Raw genomic sequence first — 16,759 nt, 5'->3', positions numbered from 1 at the left:
TTACAAATTATTTTATTTAAAAATTGTAAAATCATAAAAAGTCTATATCTTAAGTCTTCATCAATTAACTAGTATTATTAGCGGTAAATTGTTGTATAAGAAAGCCGAGAGGAGCTGCTGTCTCAATTATTTTACATGTTTGTATCCCTGAGGATATCTTTTCAAATAACAAGCGTAGTGTACACGAAAAGTAATATAATTTATGTGTGTATATATATACATATATATATCGGATACTGAAACCAAATATTTAAACGCTATTCATATTTTAATATTTATTGAAATTTCATTTTCATTTTGGGTGATTTAAAGAAAAGCGTGGTTAATGACTACGAGAGACCTAGTGCAGCCGGGTATTGTGATCGTTAGCTACGTCAGTGCGATACGTAGCGTGGTTTAGGGCGTTGAAACGGAGAGAAAAGGACCAAACGGCGATCGATGCATTGAGGTGCCAGGCCCCTGAGCTCAGCCCCGTTTCGTTCCATCACCCTTACCCCGGTATGCCCTGCAGCGAAGCTGCCCTCCGGGCTTTTCTCTTTACTGTGCAGTGTGCAGTTGCGCATCAACCTTTTAACAGTGTAGAGTTGCATTCGGTCACTGGACTTTCTGCCTCGTATAAACGTTACCCTCTTTCGAGCTCTTATTCTCTGTTGTGACTTACGATATCTTTGTCATTGTTGCTAAGTGTGTAGTACATTCTAAAAAAAAAGAAGAGAAAACGAAAGAGTGAATCTCTCGTGTTAGTGACTGAATTTTTTATTTTATATAGCACATTTAGTGAGCATAAATTAATTCGGGGGTGATGTTAATTAACAATGTGATCCGTTATTATAATTATGTCGGCTGTCATTATTGTCAAGAGTCACGGTTTCGACGTGCTTGAACCACTTTCCAGGCATATGATCCCTCGAGCGTAGAACTTTGATTCGGTGTCATCGATTCAGGCTTGCTGTTGTGATGTTCGTTTCACTGACAGATGATTATGGTAAATGGATTCACACGTTAATAAATCAAAAAATGTTTTTTAAACAAGAACCTTTGCGTGCATCGTTTTACAAGTTGGCACACTCATTCTGGATCTCTATAAACATTGTCATTGTTTCTTCCATGAAGATTATTATATCCTTACATCTCATATACGTAATATATCATCATATACGTAATTTTTGTATTGTTAACTTTTTAATTTTTCTGATAGTTTTATTTATCATTACTGATGTGCTAAACATGTTAATGGCCACTGGTGTATTATTCGGTTTTTTCACCTTAGTTGATTCCGAGGAAAGGGAAATTTTTTATGGTAATCAATTAGACGCGGATGTTTATGGAATTTCATATTTTTATGAATGTAACTCAGGAAATAGAGATTTGCTCCACCCATTAAATACCGCACTAACCTCTTTATTTTGGATATCTTTTATATTTTTGCATATTAAGTGTATTCTATATATCTTTATATTTTTAAATTATTTTAGAATGCATAAACATCTGCAGTCTAACTATTATTATTAATTCATATTTGAAATTAACTAGAAAAATTATTGAATTTTAAAATTTCCAGCCACAAATATGTTAATATAGATCTACATGTGTTTGGTGTCAAAAAGGCCGGTAATGTATCTTGAGTTATATCGTGAAAAATAAAAAACGATTTCACGCAAGAATGCATACAGATAAGTATGAAAGTGAAAAGCACATCAAAAGCTAGATTTTATCTCGAGAGAGATTTCGTTCCGATTCGTTTCAACGAAGTTATTCGTGATAAAATTCGCCGTTTAATGTAAGCAACAGAGAATGTGTATGTATGTGTATGCTTTTCATTACCTTCACGTATATAGAGCTATCCATAGCAAGTGTTTGACAAGACAGTTTAAAATCACAAACAGCAATCGTAAAGAGAAGTCTATCAAGATGACAAAATTTCACGCTTCAAGTATCTTTATTTGTACGAAGTATTTGTGTAAATATATAAAAGATAAGAGAGGTAATTAAGTGCCACCTCCTGGATTGAAATGCATTGTTTGCTGGTACACTTTTGGCCTTTATACAGTGCGGTCCAAGTATTTGATTTAACTTGTTCACCTACTTCGGTAAATGGTTCTTTCCCCCCTTTTACGTGACAGTGCTCTATAGTGATAGAATTGATTGTTAATATGTGGAAAAGTAGGTTGAACGTATTATAAAATTTGTGAAGTACTTCCGTAAAACGAATACCTATGTAATTTATTGAACTATGCTATTAGGATATTAACAAACAATTATTTCATCACTACATCACTATTTCACACATTGGTAATTTTTGAACAACAATTTTTAAAGAAAAAAAACTCATAAAGTCATAGATAGGAGGAAGTTTAATTATTAATTATAGTTGTTAAATCTTTGTTAACATTCACTACGAATTTTCTAAATAATCTTACTCTATCTACAACGAAAAACTTTATGAACGCTTGTTCACAGGAGATAGCTGATGCTGGAGGTGGTTACAAACGATTTCGTGTAACTGTTCTAGTTCTGTTCATACTTTTATTCGGTTGGACAGACCGTGTGGCAGCTGGCGATTGCGGTCTGGCCGAGTTAACTTGCCGGGATGGGCATTGTGTACCGATTGACGCGTACTGTAATGGACGAGATGATTGCGGAGATAATAGTGACGAGCCAGCGATGTGTACACCCTGTAATCGTACGTATCACGGACGCGAAGGACGTACATACAAATTGGATCTTCCGAGACCTAGCGAGGAACGTCTGCCATTCCTTTGTCATTTAACGTTCACCGCTGCTGGCCAGGGGTACGGTGAACTTGTACAACTTTTATGGGATGCGTTCAGCGTGGGCAGAGTAGACCCAAACACTGATAGCTTCGTTACTAGCTGTCCTGAAGGATCGTTACAATTAGCAGAATTAGGTAGACACTTTACGGGCGGCTCGTGGTGTGGAGTTGGAGAAGGGAAAGCTTCTTACTACAGCGAGACGAGTACAGTCACGGCGTCTATACGATTGTTTCACGCTCCTTCCAGCGTACCTTTTGAATTTCGTTTAAGGTACAGATTTGTGGCGCGCAATGAAGCCGTGGCTAGACTAGGAAAGCCTGAGCTTCCGATCGAAAGGGGCTCCCCCGTGCCGGGTACTTACTGTTCTAGAAACTTTTATGAATGTCATTTGAAGCAATGTAGACTACAGAGTCCCAACTATCCCGGGGAATATCCGAGAAATGCCAGCTGCTTGATAACTATAAGACAGAAGGAGGTGCCCACCTGTAAGCATGCTATGATTTCGGTGAAATCTACGCCGACTGGTCCAGTCGGGATTACCACAGCCAATAGTACTTTAAGTGTATGGCAAGATTGCCGCCCGGAGAAAGACCATCTTATCTTTCGAGACGGGGTTAGACCAGAAGATTCGATTTTATTGGTTTATTGCGGGGGACCTTTACCCAGGATCACTGCCAGAGGTCCAACTATGCAAGTGGAGTTCCGAAGTTCCCCGATAGCCATCCCCCTTGGTGCCTCTGCTTTGAGGCTCGAACTCGAGATTCAAGTAGTTTACGTCGACTCTGATGGCCTCGACTACGCCAAGGGCCCTCAAGGTTGCCATTTTTTTGTAAATGGTACTAACAAAAGGAGCGGCATACTGAGAGCGCCGCTTCACGCACTGCCACCAAATTCCAGCTGTACTTGGAATATCAAAGGATCCGCTGGGGACAGAGTGTGGATTTACTTTTCCTCGTACTCGCAACGGGACTTAACGGGTAGCGTCGAGAACAACGCCAGTTCTCAGTCGGATGTACCTTGCGCGATAAAGCTGATATTTTGGGATGGTACACCGTCCACTGGACTTCCAATGGCCACGCTTTGTGACGACACACCTAAGCTGTGTGCACACGCGGCTCTGAGGAATGTCACTAGAAGCACGAGGCCCTGTACAGAGGATGAAAGTTACATCACAGTCGCACCATCTTTAACGTTACGTATGGAAACGTTGTTGGGTACTGCACTTCATACGGTTAACTTTAATGTAAGCTAATAATATCATCGTTATTGACCTCAATTCGCTGTTATCTTTATCGAGAAATTATTAGAACATATTCTATCATTTTGTGTATTATCCTATTTATTCGCACAGGCACAGTATGAATTTATTTCGACCACTCAAGTTGGCGAACCCTGGGGAGACGGAGTTTGCAGCAGAGTATGGCGCAAAGTTCGAAGCGGCGAGGTAACATCACCTCGTGATGTTCGTCTTTTTGGAAGAGGTGGATCCCCAAAATTAGACTGTAGATATCGTATAGAGGCTGGTGCGGACGAGAGGGTGCGATTGACGTTGCACAACGTCAGTCTAGGCGAGTCTACCATTTGCACGAGCGAGCCAGACCCTCATACTGGCCGACCACGTTGTGTTCAAGAAGTGGGTTCCAGAGAAGCTCGTTTAGTTTTATACGAAGCGCCTTGGCGGGATGTAAAGCTTCCGAGAGCTTGTTTATGTGATAACACGTCGCATCTTCCATTGACGCACATCTCTTCGAGCAGAGCTTTAGAGATTACGTTTTTAATCGAACAACAAGCTCCGCACGAAGACTTTGAAACTCTTTTTTTTTATGCTAGCTTCGAACTTGTTCGTGCACCCGAGTGTCCCAGAAAGCAAAGAGTACGCGGAGAAGGTTGTTATTTCACTACTCAATTTGTCATTGTATAGAAAACATGTACAAAATTGTATATTATATCTATCTCTATAAGTAATTTAAAGATTTTATTTTATCGTTAATGTGAATTCTATTTTTATTATTGTAAATTCATTATGAAGACATTTAGTAAACACAATTTTAATTACACAATTTGTTTCATAAAATAAAAAGTTATAATTCTAAAACCTTATACAGTTTTGTACTGGTTTGTCATCACAGTCACAGATTCTTCAAGTATATTAACAATTTCTCTTTTTTGCAGGTGGCGAATTACGATTCGTGGCTCCACCATTATCGAGACCAGATATTTATTGTGAAGGACTTCCATGGTTAGTGGAGGCACGCGAAAACAGGTCCCTTTTCGTTTTAACTTGGGGCTGGTTCCTCCCCCTAGAACCATCGCCGATATCAGAAATGAACGAACAAAGCAAATGTCCAACCACCAACAGAATCCTCCTTTACTCCGGTTGGCCGCCAAAACTTCTAAAAGTAGTGTGTCCCGCTGAACCAGGTGCAAGAGAGTTCACCGTTCACGTCTTCTCCGAAGAGTGGCTAGGAGGCACCGGCGAGGGTAAATGGCCAGGTCCACCACGACCTCCTGCGCTTTTGCTGGACTTTGTTGCAAGAGAATCTGGTCAGGCTGCAGCCTCGTGGTTAGAAATTTCGAAGAGCAGAGCTGCATTACGTAGACAGCTACGTTTACCCGAAAGAGGAATAGAGAATGAGACATTGGCTAACGGAGACTGTCCCCATAAGTGTCCCGAATTAAGCGCTTGCATTGCCGCGAGTCTTTGGTGTGATGGGAGAGCTCATTGTCCGTCCGGACACGATGAAGCGAATTGTGGTAACGGGGCGAAATTACTTGGATTATTACCTTCGGAAATGTGGCTGGTATTAGCCGGTGTCGCTGGAATTATCGCTGCCTTTGCGTGCTTCTTTGTGGTACTGATTAGCAGGTATTATCACAAAGCATGAGAGCGTGAGAGAGAGAAAGAGAGAAAGGAGAGAGCCTATATAGTTATTAATTTTTTATTTTTATTCCAGGTCAAAAGCGCGTACGAAAAGACTTCACTATAAGGGTACAAAAAAAAGCAATAGACCGAGGCGAGCGCCGACAGAGGAGACGTTACTGGGAGCAGCATCCTGACAACAGCAGCCCGGTTTCGTGGAATATATCCATGTAGACCGGGAAACAACCGTTTAGCAATATTTCTCTGTGCTTTACCGTCCACTAACTTAACACTATCCCCAGGCATCGTAAACCAAATGTCGAAGTATCTTTCTTTCTAAAATAGCATTTATCTATTTTTTTGTTACGTTTAATTCATTATATATTTTAAACTTGCAGCTGTTGCTTAATTGTAATTGTTATAATATATTTGTTCGTTTACATGTTCCTATTTTTTTAGATACTACATATAACTGTAACGTGTTATCACGATTAAACAGTGCAATAGGGATGGGACGCAAAAACGATGCTTTCTCTTTCTTTGGAAAACTATTTCAAGTTTGAATAACGTAGCTTATCACTTTGTTGTACGGACAGTTAGAGTGACAGCAGTATCAGTGTTCTCATTCATGCATAATGAGTGTATGATAGTGAGAAGTGAATGGTAATACGCATCGTTACAGAAACTGCTTTAGAAAAACTAGAATACTTCTGAAGGTATAATGTAAAATTGTATACCAAAAGTGTACGGCTAAGTTACGTTATGACACTGTAACTTCATTCATTGACACGATGTTTTATAAACCAGAGAGATAGTAAATGCAATTAATATAATATACAGGAATAAATCTATAATTTAAAAAATATCACACATATTGCTCAAAGAATATTGTAACTGCCAAAAAGAAAAAGATATTTTAATTTCGATTAGCTGATATAACATTTTTAGCAGCAATAGAAAAGAAAAAAAAATAGACAAAGTATTTCAAACGCAGAAGAGGATAACTTTTTTATATTTTAATGTAGGGGAAACAAAGTTAAATTTAAATAAAAATGGGAAGATCGACATTGATTACATAATCATAGTTACATCTATCGACGATGCCAAAAAGTTAATTTTAACGTGTTCAGTATCTATATTTCTCCTGAGATTTTTAAACATATTTTTATGACTTTTGCTCAGATATTTAATTATATATTTTGAATAAGTTACATTGGAAATAAAGAGAGAGTTCTGTAAAAAGTAAAAATAGTTATTTAACTCGAAAGCTTATTGAATTTGCTAAACAAAAATTGTCGACATTGATGATATTGATATCTATTATTTTTCATTTGCTAAATAGAAAAAAAATACTACAAAAGTACTATATTTATAAGGGAACAATTGTAGGTCAAGTTCCAGCGCACAAGAGATTGTGAGAAAAAAGAAGGAAACGAAAAAAAATTAGTTGAAATTTATGGTACAATATTATATAACAGTGTTTTCTTCATTTCTTTATATTAATTAATTAATTTTCCATTTTAATTTGAAATTTCGATAAATAGAATTTATTTATGATCGTATACAATATCTTAGAAATTGTGTCTCTTATTGCATATTTATGTATTTATTCATTTACAATTTACGTTTCTTTAAAAGTTAACTAACTAGTTTGCAACAATATATACAAGTTAGTGAAATATATTCTTATTAACCAGATGAAAACCAATCGAACTAAATGAAGTATAGGAAAATAGAAGGAATTAGAGGATATTTCTGAAAATATTCTAAAAATGATAAAAAAAAAGAAGGATCATTCATAAAAATCGCTGTTATACAATATTTAGTACTACAGTTTATAGATGCACTTACAAAATAAAGTTAAACATAGCTGTGACACAAAGTGTTGGAAGATACTGATATAATTTACGATTATAAAGCACTCGATAATGTTAAAATGTTGTTATTAAAATATAATTGCTGTTACAACTGAACAACTAATACGTATTATTTGAATAAAAGAGAAGGAGATATTCGCCTATCCGGTTATTTATAATTAGATGATTCGTACACGAACGATTTAATCAATTGAATATTTTAAAGCGAAAAATTTAATCTTAGATGCACGAATTACGATTCAGAGGAATAAATCAAACATAGTTTTTAATTCAAAGTAACTATGATAATAGGTTATGGTACATGAATATATCAAGTAAGAGGATATAAATTAAGCATCACTATAAGGACTGAAAGTAAAATTGCGAGATGCGGCGATTAAATAAATAAAAAAAAAAAAAAAAGGAAAAAGAAAAAAGCAAAAGATGTAATGATAAGTGCTATTCGAAAGTTAACAGTTAATGTATTATGTATCTAGCCTTTAGAGGACGTACATACAAATTAGAAGTGGAATATCTAATACCTGGGATCTGTATCACACTATACGTGAATTCTTTGCAAAATTTATCTTTTTTCTTTTTTCTAAAATTCTTACAAGATGTTTTACAACAATCGTGATTATAAACCATTCTTCCTATACATTTAAAGAAAAGAGTAATGACAACATTTTCGAAAATTCGCAACGAATTTCGGAATTGTGAAATGGATTCGATATGAAAAAAGATGCACTTCCATGTATGTAATAATATATGAGAACTGAATGTACATACCATGGTCTGCTTAAAAGATTTCTAATTGTGATATCTAAATATGGTACTATACGTCGCGTTATACAATAATTTTATTCATTTGCTTTCTATAGAAAGAGCATAATGACATGTATATAAAAAAAAAAAAAAAAAAACAAAAGAAGATAAAGGGTTTTAGATTTTTAATATTTTGTTCTTCAATCATCAAAAAATTAATTATTCATAATTTTATATCTTAACTAGAAGCACTATCTATTGTTATTTTAATGGATGTGTGTTCATCGTTTTATCATTCCATATAAATAATTTGACGTAGTTTCGTTTTATATAGGCTGTGTTGTTTTTATGTAATCAGATATCCGAGTGATATTAATTTACGCAGACCATGTAGCTCAATATAAGTAGCGAGTATTAGAAACAAGAAAACTTTTACGGGAGAATTCGATACCGCGTGTCGTCTCCTTTAAACTATTCTAATCCAAATACACGACTTAGAGTTTTGAGAGAAATACATTTTATGAAGAGTAAAAGAGAAAAAAGAGTATACTTATACTAGGCTCTACTTTAGTAACGAATTTACTTAAGAGGAAAAAGAATCCAAATATTATATATATATATATATATATATATATATATATATATATATATATATATATATATATATATATATATAATATATATATACATATATATTATATATATATTTAAGACTTATACCCAGATCGTGTACCCGTTCGTTTAAAATTTGTAGAATAAACAAAAATTGATCTATTATTAAGGGATTTACTCTTAAAGAATAGAGTACAGAACATATTGCCTTTTACAACATAAGAATGACACGAGGTCGCGCATAATCTCATCTAAGAGTAAAGAGTGACATTACCGATTATTCCACTACACTTTAATCGTAGAACTAGCTGCCAAACCATACGAGTTAACATATTCTAAAAATATTCTCCTCTATTCTTTTCATTAATTTATTTACAAACCCTTCCAGGGGAAAACATGTACAATCTTCTACGTTCAGTTCTATCACTGCCTCAAGAAAAAAAAAAATAGAATCAGAAAGAGATACAGTAAGGGGATTGTAAAACGACAAAAGTTCTATTCCTTGCAGAAATGTATTTTAATCTTTATTAATTCAAATTTACGTAATCATGTTTCTCCAATTCGTTTTCTTGAAACTCTATGTCATTATGTCGATGATGCAATTACAGTTCATAAACTGTTATTCTAATGACGAAGTGATTATGGTGAAATGCAGAGGCGAAGAATATAAGTGCGAAGAGAAGAAAGAATTATTGATTTTCCTTGAGCACACGTTTGTATCGATACTTTCAATTTTAAATAAATACGAGAAATTTCAAATAGTCCTTAATTATTTACCCTAATCATTGCACTATATGTATTCCTTACATTACTAGATTTTTAAATTTTGAGACTTTTTAAAGAGAGCTCTGCGCGATTATATTTGTCGTATCGTCTTCCAGACTTATTTCTCTAGTGTTCTTTAAATAAGCCAGGTGTGCTTGCTCCCGAAGAGATTGTGCCATAGTTACTCCTGTGTTGTTTACCATATTCGAGAAAATTCCTTCGGGCTTGTCTCGCAATAATTCATGAGGGCAACCGAATTCCTGTTTTAATAGATATAACATATATTATAATGTTAATCCATAAATATGTATATATATATATATATCTACATATATATATAAAGTTGTAATACAAAGCCCTGTTCTTATTTCTCTCAACCAATTTAAATTATTGAACTCAAGTATGAACACATATGTGTAAAAACAAAACAAATTTATGTTACAATTCAGTATTTATAGTTACCAATATAGTTACCACGTATAGTCTTTTTGCTCTAGAATGCAAATTATTGGATCTCAATGAATCTCTATTATTCTCAAGTAAACTAGTATGTCAATGATACGATCTCGATGAGTCTCTATTATTCTCAAGTAAATTAGTATGTCAATGATACGATCTCGATGGCACCTATACGTGTTCATATTTCTAGTTCATCTTAAAATGAATCGTACCGCTATATAACCGTTGTCCATTACTATAATTCTGTCACTATCAATAATAGTGTGCAGACGATGAGCAATTGTAATGACAGTACAGTCAGCAAATCTCGTTCTTATGGTTTTTTGAATTAGTTCATCCGTGCTTAAAAGAAATTATAGTTAGATATATAAGAAATTAAAATTTCTAGTGAACGTGAAAGTTATACAAGATATTAAAATTACTGCGTATCGATATTAGCTGTAGCCTCATCCAAGACTAATATTCGGTTGTTTCTTAAAACTGCTCTAGCCAAGCATATCAACTGTCTCTGTCCAATACTCAAATTACTTCCGCCATTCATTACCCTTTGATCCAGTACAAGATTGTTCAATTCGACCTGTCGAAGACTATCCCATAGTAGCACGTCATTATAAATATGGGATGGGTCCAGATTGTAACGCAATGATTCGGAGAACAAAAATGGGTGTTGAGGAATAATCGATATTCGCGAACGTAACTCATGCAAACCTAATGTACTACTATCTCTTCCATCAATGTTAATCTCTCCTTGCAATCCTTCGGCAAATAGCCGGAAAAACGCTGATATTAAAGACGATTTTCCTGCGCCAGTTCTACCTACGACACCAACTTTCCATCCCGCTTCTATCGTCAAATTTAAGTTCTATGAAAATAGAAGAAGTTAAGGATAAATAATTAGAATTTCATAATTCCATTAAAATAATATTCGTCTAATAATTCTTGCATAATATTTTTTCTTGTCTCATCACCTTTAATACAGGAGTTTCATCTTGGTCATATTTCATGCTAACATTCTTCAGAGCCAATTGTCCATGTTTTGGCCAATCTGCTGGTGGTGGATTGTCGCTGGTCCATGGACCTTCCTTAGGCAAATTAATATATTGTAGGATCCTCTCTACAGATGTTATGTGAGCTATCATTTCGCCACTTTGTCTCATCCCGTGTTGCAAAGTGCCAACTATAATTAACGACTGCGATATAGCTAAACCGACGTTACCACCAAGGACGTTACCTATGGTCAGAAATATCAAACACATTTTAAGTGAAAATTTACAAAAATAAAATTCTAATTTCCTTTCTTTTATATTACCTGTATCCACTAGGATAAAAGACAAGCAGACACACGCAACGAACATTATCGCGACAAAATCTAGATATAGTCCAAAAGTTTCAGGGACGCTTATGGTCATGCACCATGCACCTGTATGCACATCTTGTAAATCGTCGAACTGTTTTTGTACTAACTCCACGATATTCGAGCCGCTACTTCTGATAGTGGTCAATCCACTTAATGTAGCGTTTACATGGGAGAATATTGGACTCTTTGCTGCAGATTTATTAGAATTATGTAGCTCTTTATAATGAATTTTTCTTATTAATTAATTATAATTATAACAATTAATTATAAATAGACTTTTCTAAACAGAAACCTGTTTCATCCATTAAATATTATAATAATTAATTTGGGTTTTTACACCTTGATATTTCATAAGAATGCATAAATATTGGCAACCTAATTGTGAAATACTTGCCTATACCCTCAAGACGCTTGATACTTTGAGCGGTTCTTAGATACGTATTCCTTGTAAAATAAAATAGAATAAGAAATACCGTTAGTGGAATGAGCATCCAATAATTCATGGCTACCACCATGACATTAATGCCGAGTATCACAAGAAATACTTGGATGGTCTCTAACATCACCTTCGGCAATATTTCATCCATGGAACCCATATCCTTGGAAAATCTATTTAAAATCCTTCCTGTAGAAACAAATTCGCATCATTTAATTTATATTGACTTTTTCACATAAATGAAAATTTTAAAGCGATATCTACCAGAAGCGTTACGATGGAAAAAGGTCATCGTCGCTTGCAATATATTAGAGAACATCGTGTCGTGAAGATTTTTACTAGCGTTCATGCAAATCTTCATGAACGATATATTCCTAGCGAATACTGTCACAATGCAAGCTATGATGCAAAAGGTATACACATATATGGCGTTAGATGTAGTTAAGAGACCATATTTGTCCAAAGTGAACACATGCGACAGTACCGTGTTATTCATTAAGTAACCCGAATATTGAGGTTTAAATGGTTGGCTTCCATTTAAGGAATTTCTTATGATTTCAAGGTTCGTCCAATAGGAAACCCAATAATCGTTCCCACTAGTTGCTACTTGGGATATAATTATGGTAAATAATAAAGTGAGCAGTGCATACATGGAGCCACCATATTGAAAGTATTTCTTGTAAACTTTGTTGGAGACACGACCTGTTGCTATAGCTTCGTCATTATCTGGCGCTGATATTTTGTCTTCATAGTCGTAGGAAACCTAAAAATGATTATATCAGATACTAATTTCTTAACGTTACAAAATATATGTTATAATTACCACGCTACTGTTAGTGGATACCACGGAAGACAATCTACGGACACCATTTCTACTGGGTCTCTTCTCCGCAAAGGAGTTTTCAGAAGCTTCTACAACTTCGCTCTCTTTTCTAGCTTCCGTTGATGTTTTAATGCGATTCATCATATTTACAAAGTCTTCGTTAAATCTGGATAATTCTGCATACGTTCCATACATGCTTATGCAACCCTTGAAAAATACGGAAGATGATTAGAAACAATTCTTTTTTCAATTTGTAGAAAGGTTATTTGTCACAATTTTAAAACTATTCTTTATGAATAAATTATATTAAAGTCATTTTTGTCTAATAAAAATATTTACGCGATCCAATACTGCAATGATGTCAGCCTGTTTGATAAATTGCAATTGATGGGTGACCAAAATTCTGGTCGTCCCATGAAGGTAGTTTTTGATACACCTGTGGAAGAGATGTTTAGCCACGCGTGAATCCACTGCGCTCAAAGGATCGTCTAATAAATAGATATCCGCTTTTCTGTAAACGGCTCGTGCCAGATTTATTCGCGCCTTTTGTCCCCCGGATAAAGAGGACCCGCTTTCTCCTACATTGCTCATGTCACCATAAGGGAGCTGCTGAAAATCTTTTGTCAGAGCACAAGCTCTCGTTACCTAAAACGTATCGATTCTTTATATAATTAACTCGGAACATCACTTAATTACATTTAATAAAATTGGAAAATCTAAAAAGTATTAAAATAAAATTTTTTGTGGATTTCTTAGGTAGACTTGAAAATGAAATATGTAGCTTTTCAATAGTCCATTTTAAATGATCTTGTAAACTAAATAATCAATTTCTGTCTTCTGGAATAAGCTCTATTATTAGCTTTTTAACGAATCTATTACAACTTTTAATACATAAAGTATATCAGTAGAACTTACAGCCATGTATCTGTCCTTGTCATAAGGTTGTCCAAAGAGAATATTGTCCCTAACAGATCCAGAGAAAAGCCAAGCTTCCTGACTGGCGTAAGAAATCCTTAAATTGGGAATATTTGACGCGTACCCTTCTTTATCGTATTCAACATCCTGAAATGGTTTACCATATAGTTTTATCCTTCCAGCTCCCAAAGGAAGTTCCTTTAATAGAAGCTGTAAGATCGAAGATTTTCCTGAGCCTACTGGGCCCACCAAAGCACACAATTCCCCATTTTCAATCTTCATAGAAATGTTACACAAAGTGGGCGGCAGTTGCTTGAGCACCCAGTTCGCCGATACTCGTTCCAATACAATCGAAACTTGTACTTGTTCATCGACATTGTTTAAATTCGAATTTTGGTTTCCATTCATTATTCTAATAGATTCTACATTTTCTTCCTTTGCCTTTCTTCTCTTAAACTTTAAGACTCCGCTTGCATGAGTTTGGCCGAGCATCCTTCCTTCATTTGATCGTTCTTCTAATAATAAAAATTGCTAGAAAAAGAGGGATAATCTGTTTTTAGTAAAAGATAAATGATCGTATTAAAATAATTGTATTGTAGTTATATTTCGAACAACTTCTAGTCTTTTAATGGACACCAATGTTTCTCCAGCCATTAGAAGAGCCTGAGGAAAGAATAGCGTGGTTGTGAGCTGAAGGATCTCGAAGTAGCTAGACAACATGAACGTTATTTCTGGCCGTAGATTGTATCCCAGTAGAACATACGATAGGAGAGTTAGGAACAGAATTATACGATTCGTAAAAACCATAAGGGCCAGATATACTGCACGAACGTATGAAGTATTTCCTATTTTCTTGATTTCAATGGAACGTGCAGCTTTAACGATCTTCTCAAATGGCTTTTCCCAGGCGTACATTTTGATTACCTGGACAGATATCGAATTTTTTATGACGCGTTTTAATATAGACATGCGTAAATTATACGATTCTATAGAGTGACACAAAAGTACAGCAATCAAACATTTTTCATTTGAATAATTTATACAATATTTCATTGAAAAATTCTTCAAATATCTAAACTTTCTATATTTATCCTTTGGTTACCTGAACACCACTTATAAGTTCATTCATATGCTGCATTCTTTTATCCATGAAGAAAGCGGCAACTTTCCTAAATCGTCGGGTCATTGTAAGGAATATAAAATGAGTGGGAACAGTCATTAGCAAAAGAGCTCCGACACCAATTATGCTTGGAACTCCTATTTTGTGCCACATTATCACGGTCACGACGGTAAGCTAGAAATTAATTACAGGAGGATAAGTTAGAAATAAATATAAAAATCTGAAGAAATATCTCTCTTGTAATTAAAATTACTTGAATGGGTGTTATCCAGAGGAAGTTTAAATAATAAGTTAATTCGTCGAAACGACTGACATCGTTGCTGAGGAGATTTACCACCTGACCAGAACTGATTTGAGACAAGGAATTTTTACTAAGCCTTAGTATCTACAACAGGAATATATACCACAAATATACATATCAAGAGAACAAAATTTTGAAAGCTCAAGGATATCTTTAATTTAGCGAAGACTGTATGACGGCGATAGCAGCTACAATAATAGTATTCAGCGTAAGTTAATTTATGTTAACTACGTTATCAATATACCTTGAAAGATATATTGACGATAAAATGTTAATTATCGATGCATCATTCATACCTGAAAAACTCCTATGATATTTTTTAACAAATATTTTATTATTTGAATAATTACTTTTGCTCTATTATACCTTTTCAAAGTGTAATTATACAAACTTTCAAAATTAATAAATTAATAAAATCAGGAAAATTGAAATTCTTACTTTTCTATAAATTAACGAGCAACAAGCGATCCTCATCTTCATGCCTATCTTTCGTGATAGTAGAGTAGCATGATGCAAAATAAACACTGAAATTACTAAGCACATTATTAGATAACCAACATAAGCTAAAACTTCATTTTTTGTGATGGGTTTGGTGTCATCACTGATTCTGAAGTAGGTGATAATCCACGACACTATAATTGGGCTCAATATAACTAGAATTGTGAATTGAAGTGAGAATAGCAGGCCAATGCAGATATATTCTTTCCAAAATGTACGAATCAAAGCTCTTTCTAAACGAGGAGAGTCGTTGCCTTTGCTTAATTGCTTGTAATGATGCGTTTCTTTTTCCTTTTGTTCCCATTTTTCAAGTTCCTGGTTCCAGGATCTATATACAACAAATGGAGAAAACAAATAACATTCTTTTTATTTTTATAGTAAAAATGGAATTTAGATAAAATTAAAAATATCAATCATTACCACTTGCTCATATTATTCTGAATGTTAACATTTTCTAATAAAACTAATAAACGTTCTACAAACGTAAAATGTGTAAATTCAAACCCGAAAGAGCAAGGCTAGATATAATTACTAAATAAATGATAAATAAGTAACAAACAACGTAGAACTTTGACATTCGAAACTCATAGTGACGATAGATTCTAAATTGCTAATTGCGACTTTAAAGAATTTATTGCGTTGCTCACTCTTGTAATTGATCCGTAACTGTTTTGGATGTATCTGATTTTAAGGGCTGATATAGATCTGATAACGTGAGATCCCTTTTAGTACCACTCATGAATATCTCCTTCATCCATCTAAAATATTATAACAAGCATCGTAAATAATATACAATTATTTTTAAAACGTATAAAATAATATTATAAAAATTATACCCAAAAAGTAATCGACTAATTGGATTTGCAGTTTCTTGCGGATTTTGTTTAGTGTACATGAATTTCACTTCCATTTTTTTGTTACTTTAATATGTGTCCACCGCGTAATTTTTCAACCAACTAACGTCCACACGGTATTTACTGCAGTACTTATAACAGCTGATAAATTCGGAATAATGAATTTAAAAAATAAAAGTTACCTTGAACAATCGTAAACGTATATTCATTGTCTCTACATACAAAGTTACTTTAAATTTCGATTAAAACAAATTGCGTAACGTACAATACACTCTGTAACAGATTTTTGTCTAACATATAGACATTAAAACATTTTTATATTTGTATCATAATATGTATATAATATTCGAGGGATTTAAAAATT

General features: G+C 34.4%; 2 protein-coding genes and 1 long non-coding RNA gene across 5 annotated transcripts; 1 reads left to right on the top strand and 2 right to left on the bottom strand.

The window, feature by feature from the left end:
* The first annotated feature begins 5 nt into the window (after positions 1 to 5).
* On the top strand, positions 6 to 7,913 carry LOC126864144 (uncharacterized). 3 transcript variants are annotated; one of them, XM_050615150.1, is made up of 5 exons: positions 6 to 985; positions 2,461 to 4,017; positions 4,126 to 4,660; positions 4,947 to 5,640; positions 5,729 to 7,913. In XM_050615150.1, the coding sequence occupies exons 1-5, from the start codon at positions 977 to 979 to the stop codon at positions 5,829 to 5,831; spliced, it is 2,898 nt and encodes a 965-aa protein (XP_050471107.1). In that variant the 5' UTR covers positions 6 to 976; the 3' UTR covers positions 5,832 to 7,913. The 3 variants fall into 3 exon arrangements, 2 of the variants coding, with proteins under 2 accessions (XP_050471107.1, XP_050471106.1); XR_007689076.1 differs by lacking the exon at positions 6 to 985 and having other exon boundaries at positions 2,125 to 4,017; positions 5,729 to 5,958; positions 6,094 to 7,913; XM_050615149.1 differs by lacking the exon at positions 6 to 985 and having other exon boundaries at positions 2,125 to 4,017.
* LOC126864148 (uncharacterized) lies at positions 1,179 to 2,360 on the bottom strand. The gene is made up of 2 exons (XR_007689077.1): positions 2,215 to 2,360; positions 1,179 to 2,127 (listed from the first exon to the last, which is right to left on the bottom strand). It is a non-coding gene; the product is annotated as an uncharacterized LOC126864148 (long non-coding RNA).
* A 476-nt stretch (positions 7,914 to 8,389) lies between the features above and the next one.
* On the bottom strand, positions 8,390 to 16,536 carry LOC126864141 (ATP-binding cassette sub-family C member 4-like). The gene is made up of 16 exons (XM_050615145.1): positions 16,378 to 16,536; positions 16,189 to 16,299; positions 15,482 to 15,869; positions 14,996 to 15,127; positions 14,725 to 14,916; positions 14,238 to 14,546; positions 13,623 to 14,153; positions 13,047 to 13,352; positions 12,708 to 12,914; positions 12,149 to 12,647; positions 11,843 to 12,073; positions 11,401 to 11,637; positions 11,060 to 11,322; positions 10,514 to 10,953; positions 10,304 to 10,433; positions 8,390 to 9,892 (listed from the first exon to the last, which is right to left on the bottom strand). The coding sequence occupies exons 1-16, from the start codon at positions 16,449 to 16,451 to the stop codon at positions 9,704 to 9,706; spliced, it is 4,239 nt and encodes a 1,412-aa protein (XP_050471102.1). The 5' UTR covers positions 16,452 to 16,536; the 3' UTR covers positions 8,390 to 9,703.
* Between the last annotated feature and the right edge of the window lie 223 nt (positions 16,537 to 16,759).

This window comes from Bombus huntii, chromosome 3, assembly GCF_024542735.1.
Source record: "Bombus huntii isolate Logan2020A chromosome 3, iyBomHunt1.1, whole genome shotgun sequence".
In the NCBI taxonomy this organism is placed as follows: Eukaryota; Metazoa; Arthropoda; class Insecta; order Hymenoptera; family Apidae; genus Bombus; species Bombus huntii.
The sequence above is the reverse complement of the archived record's forward strand: the minus strand, read 5'-3'. Positions and strand labels throughout refer to the sequence as shown.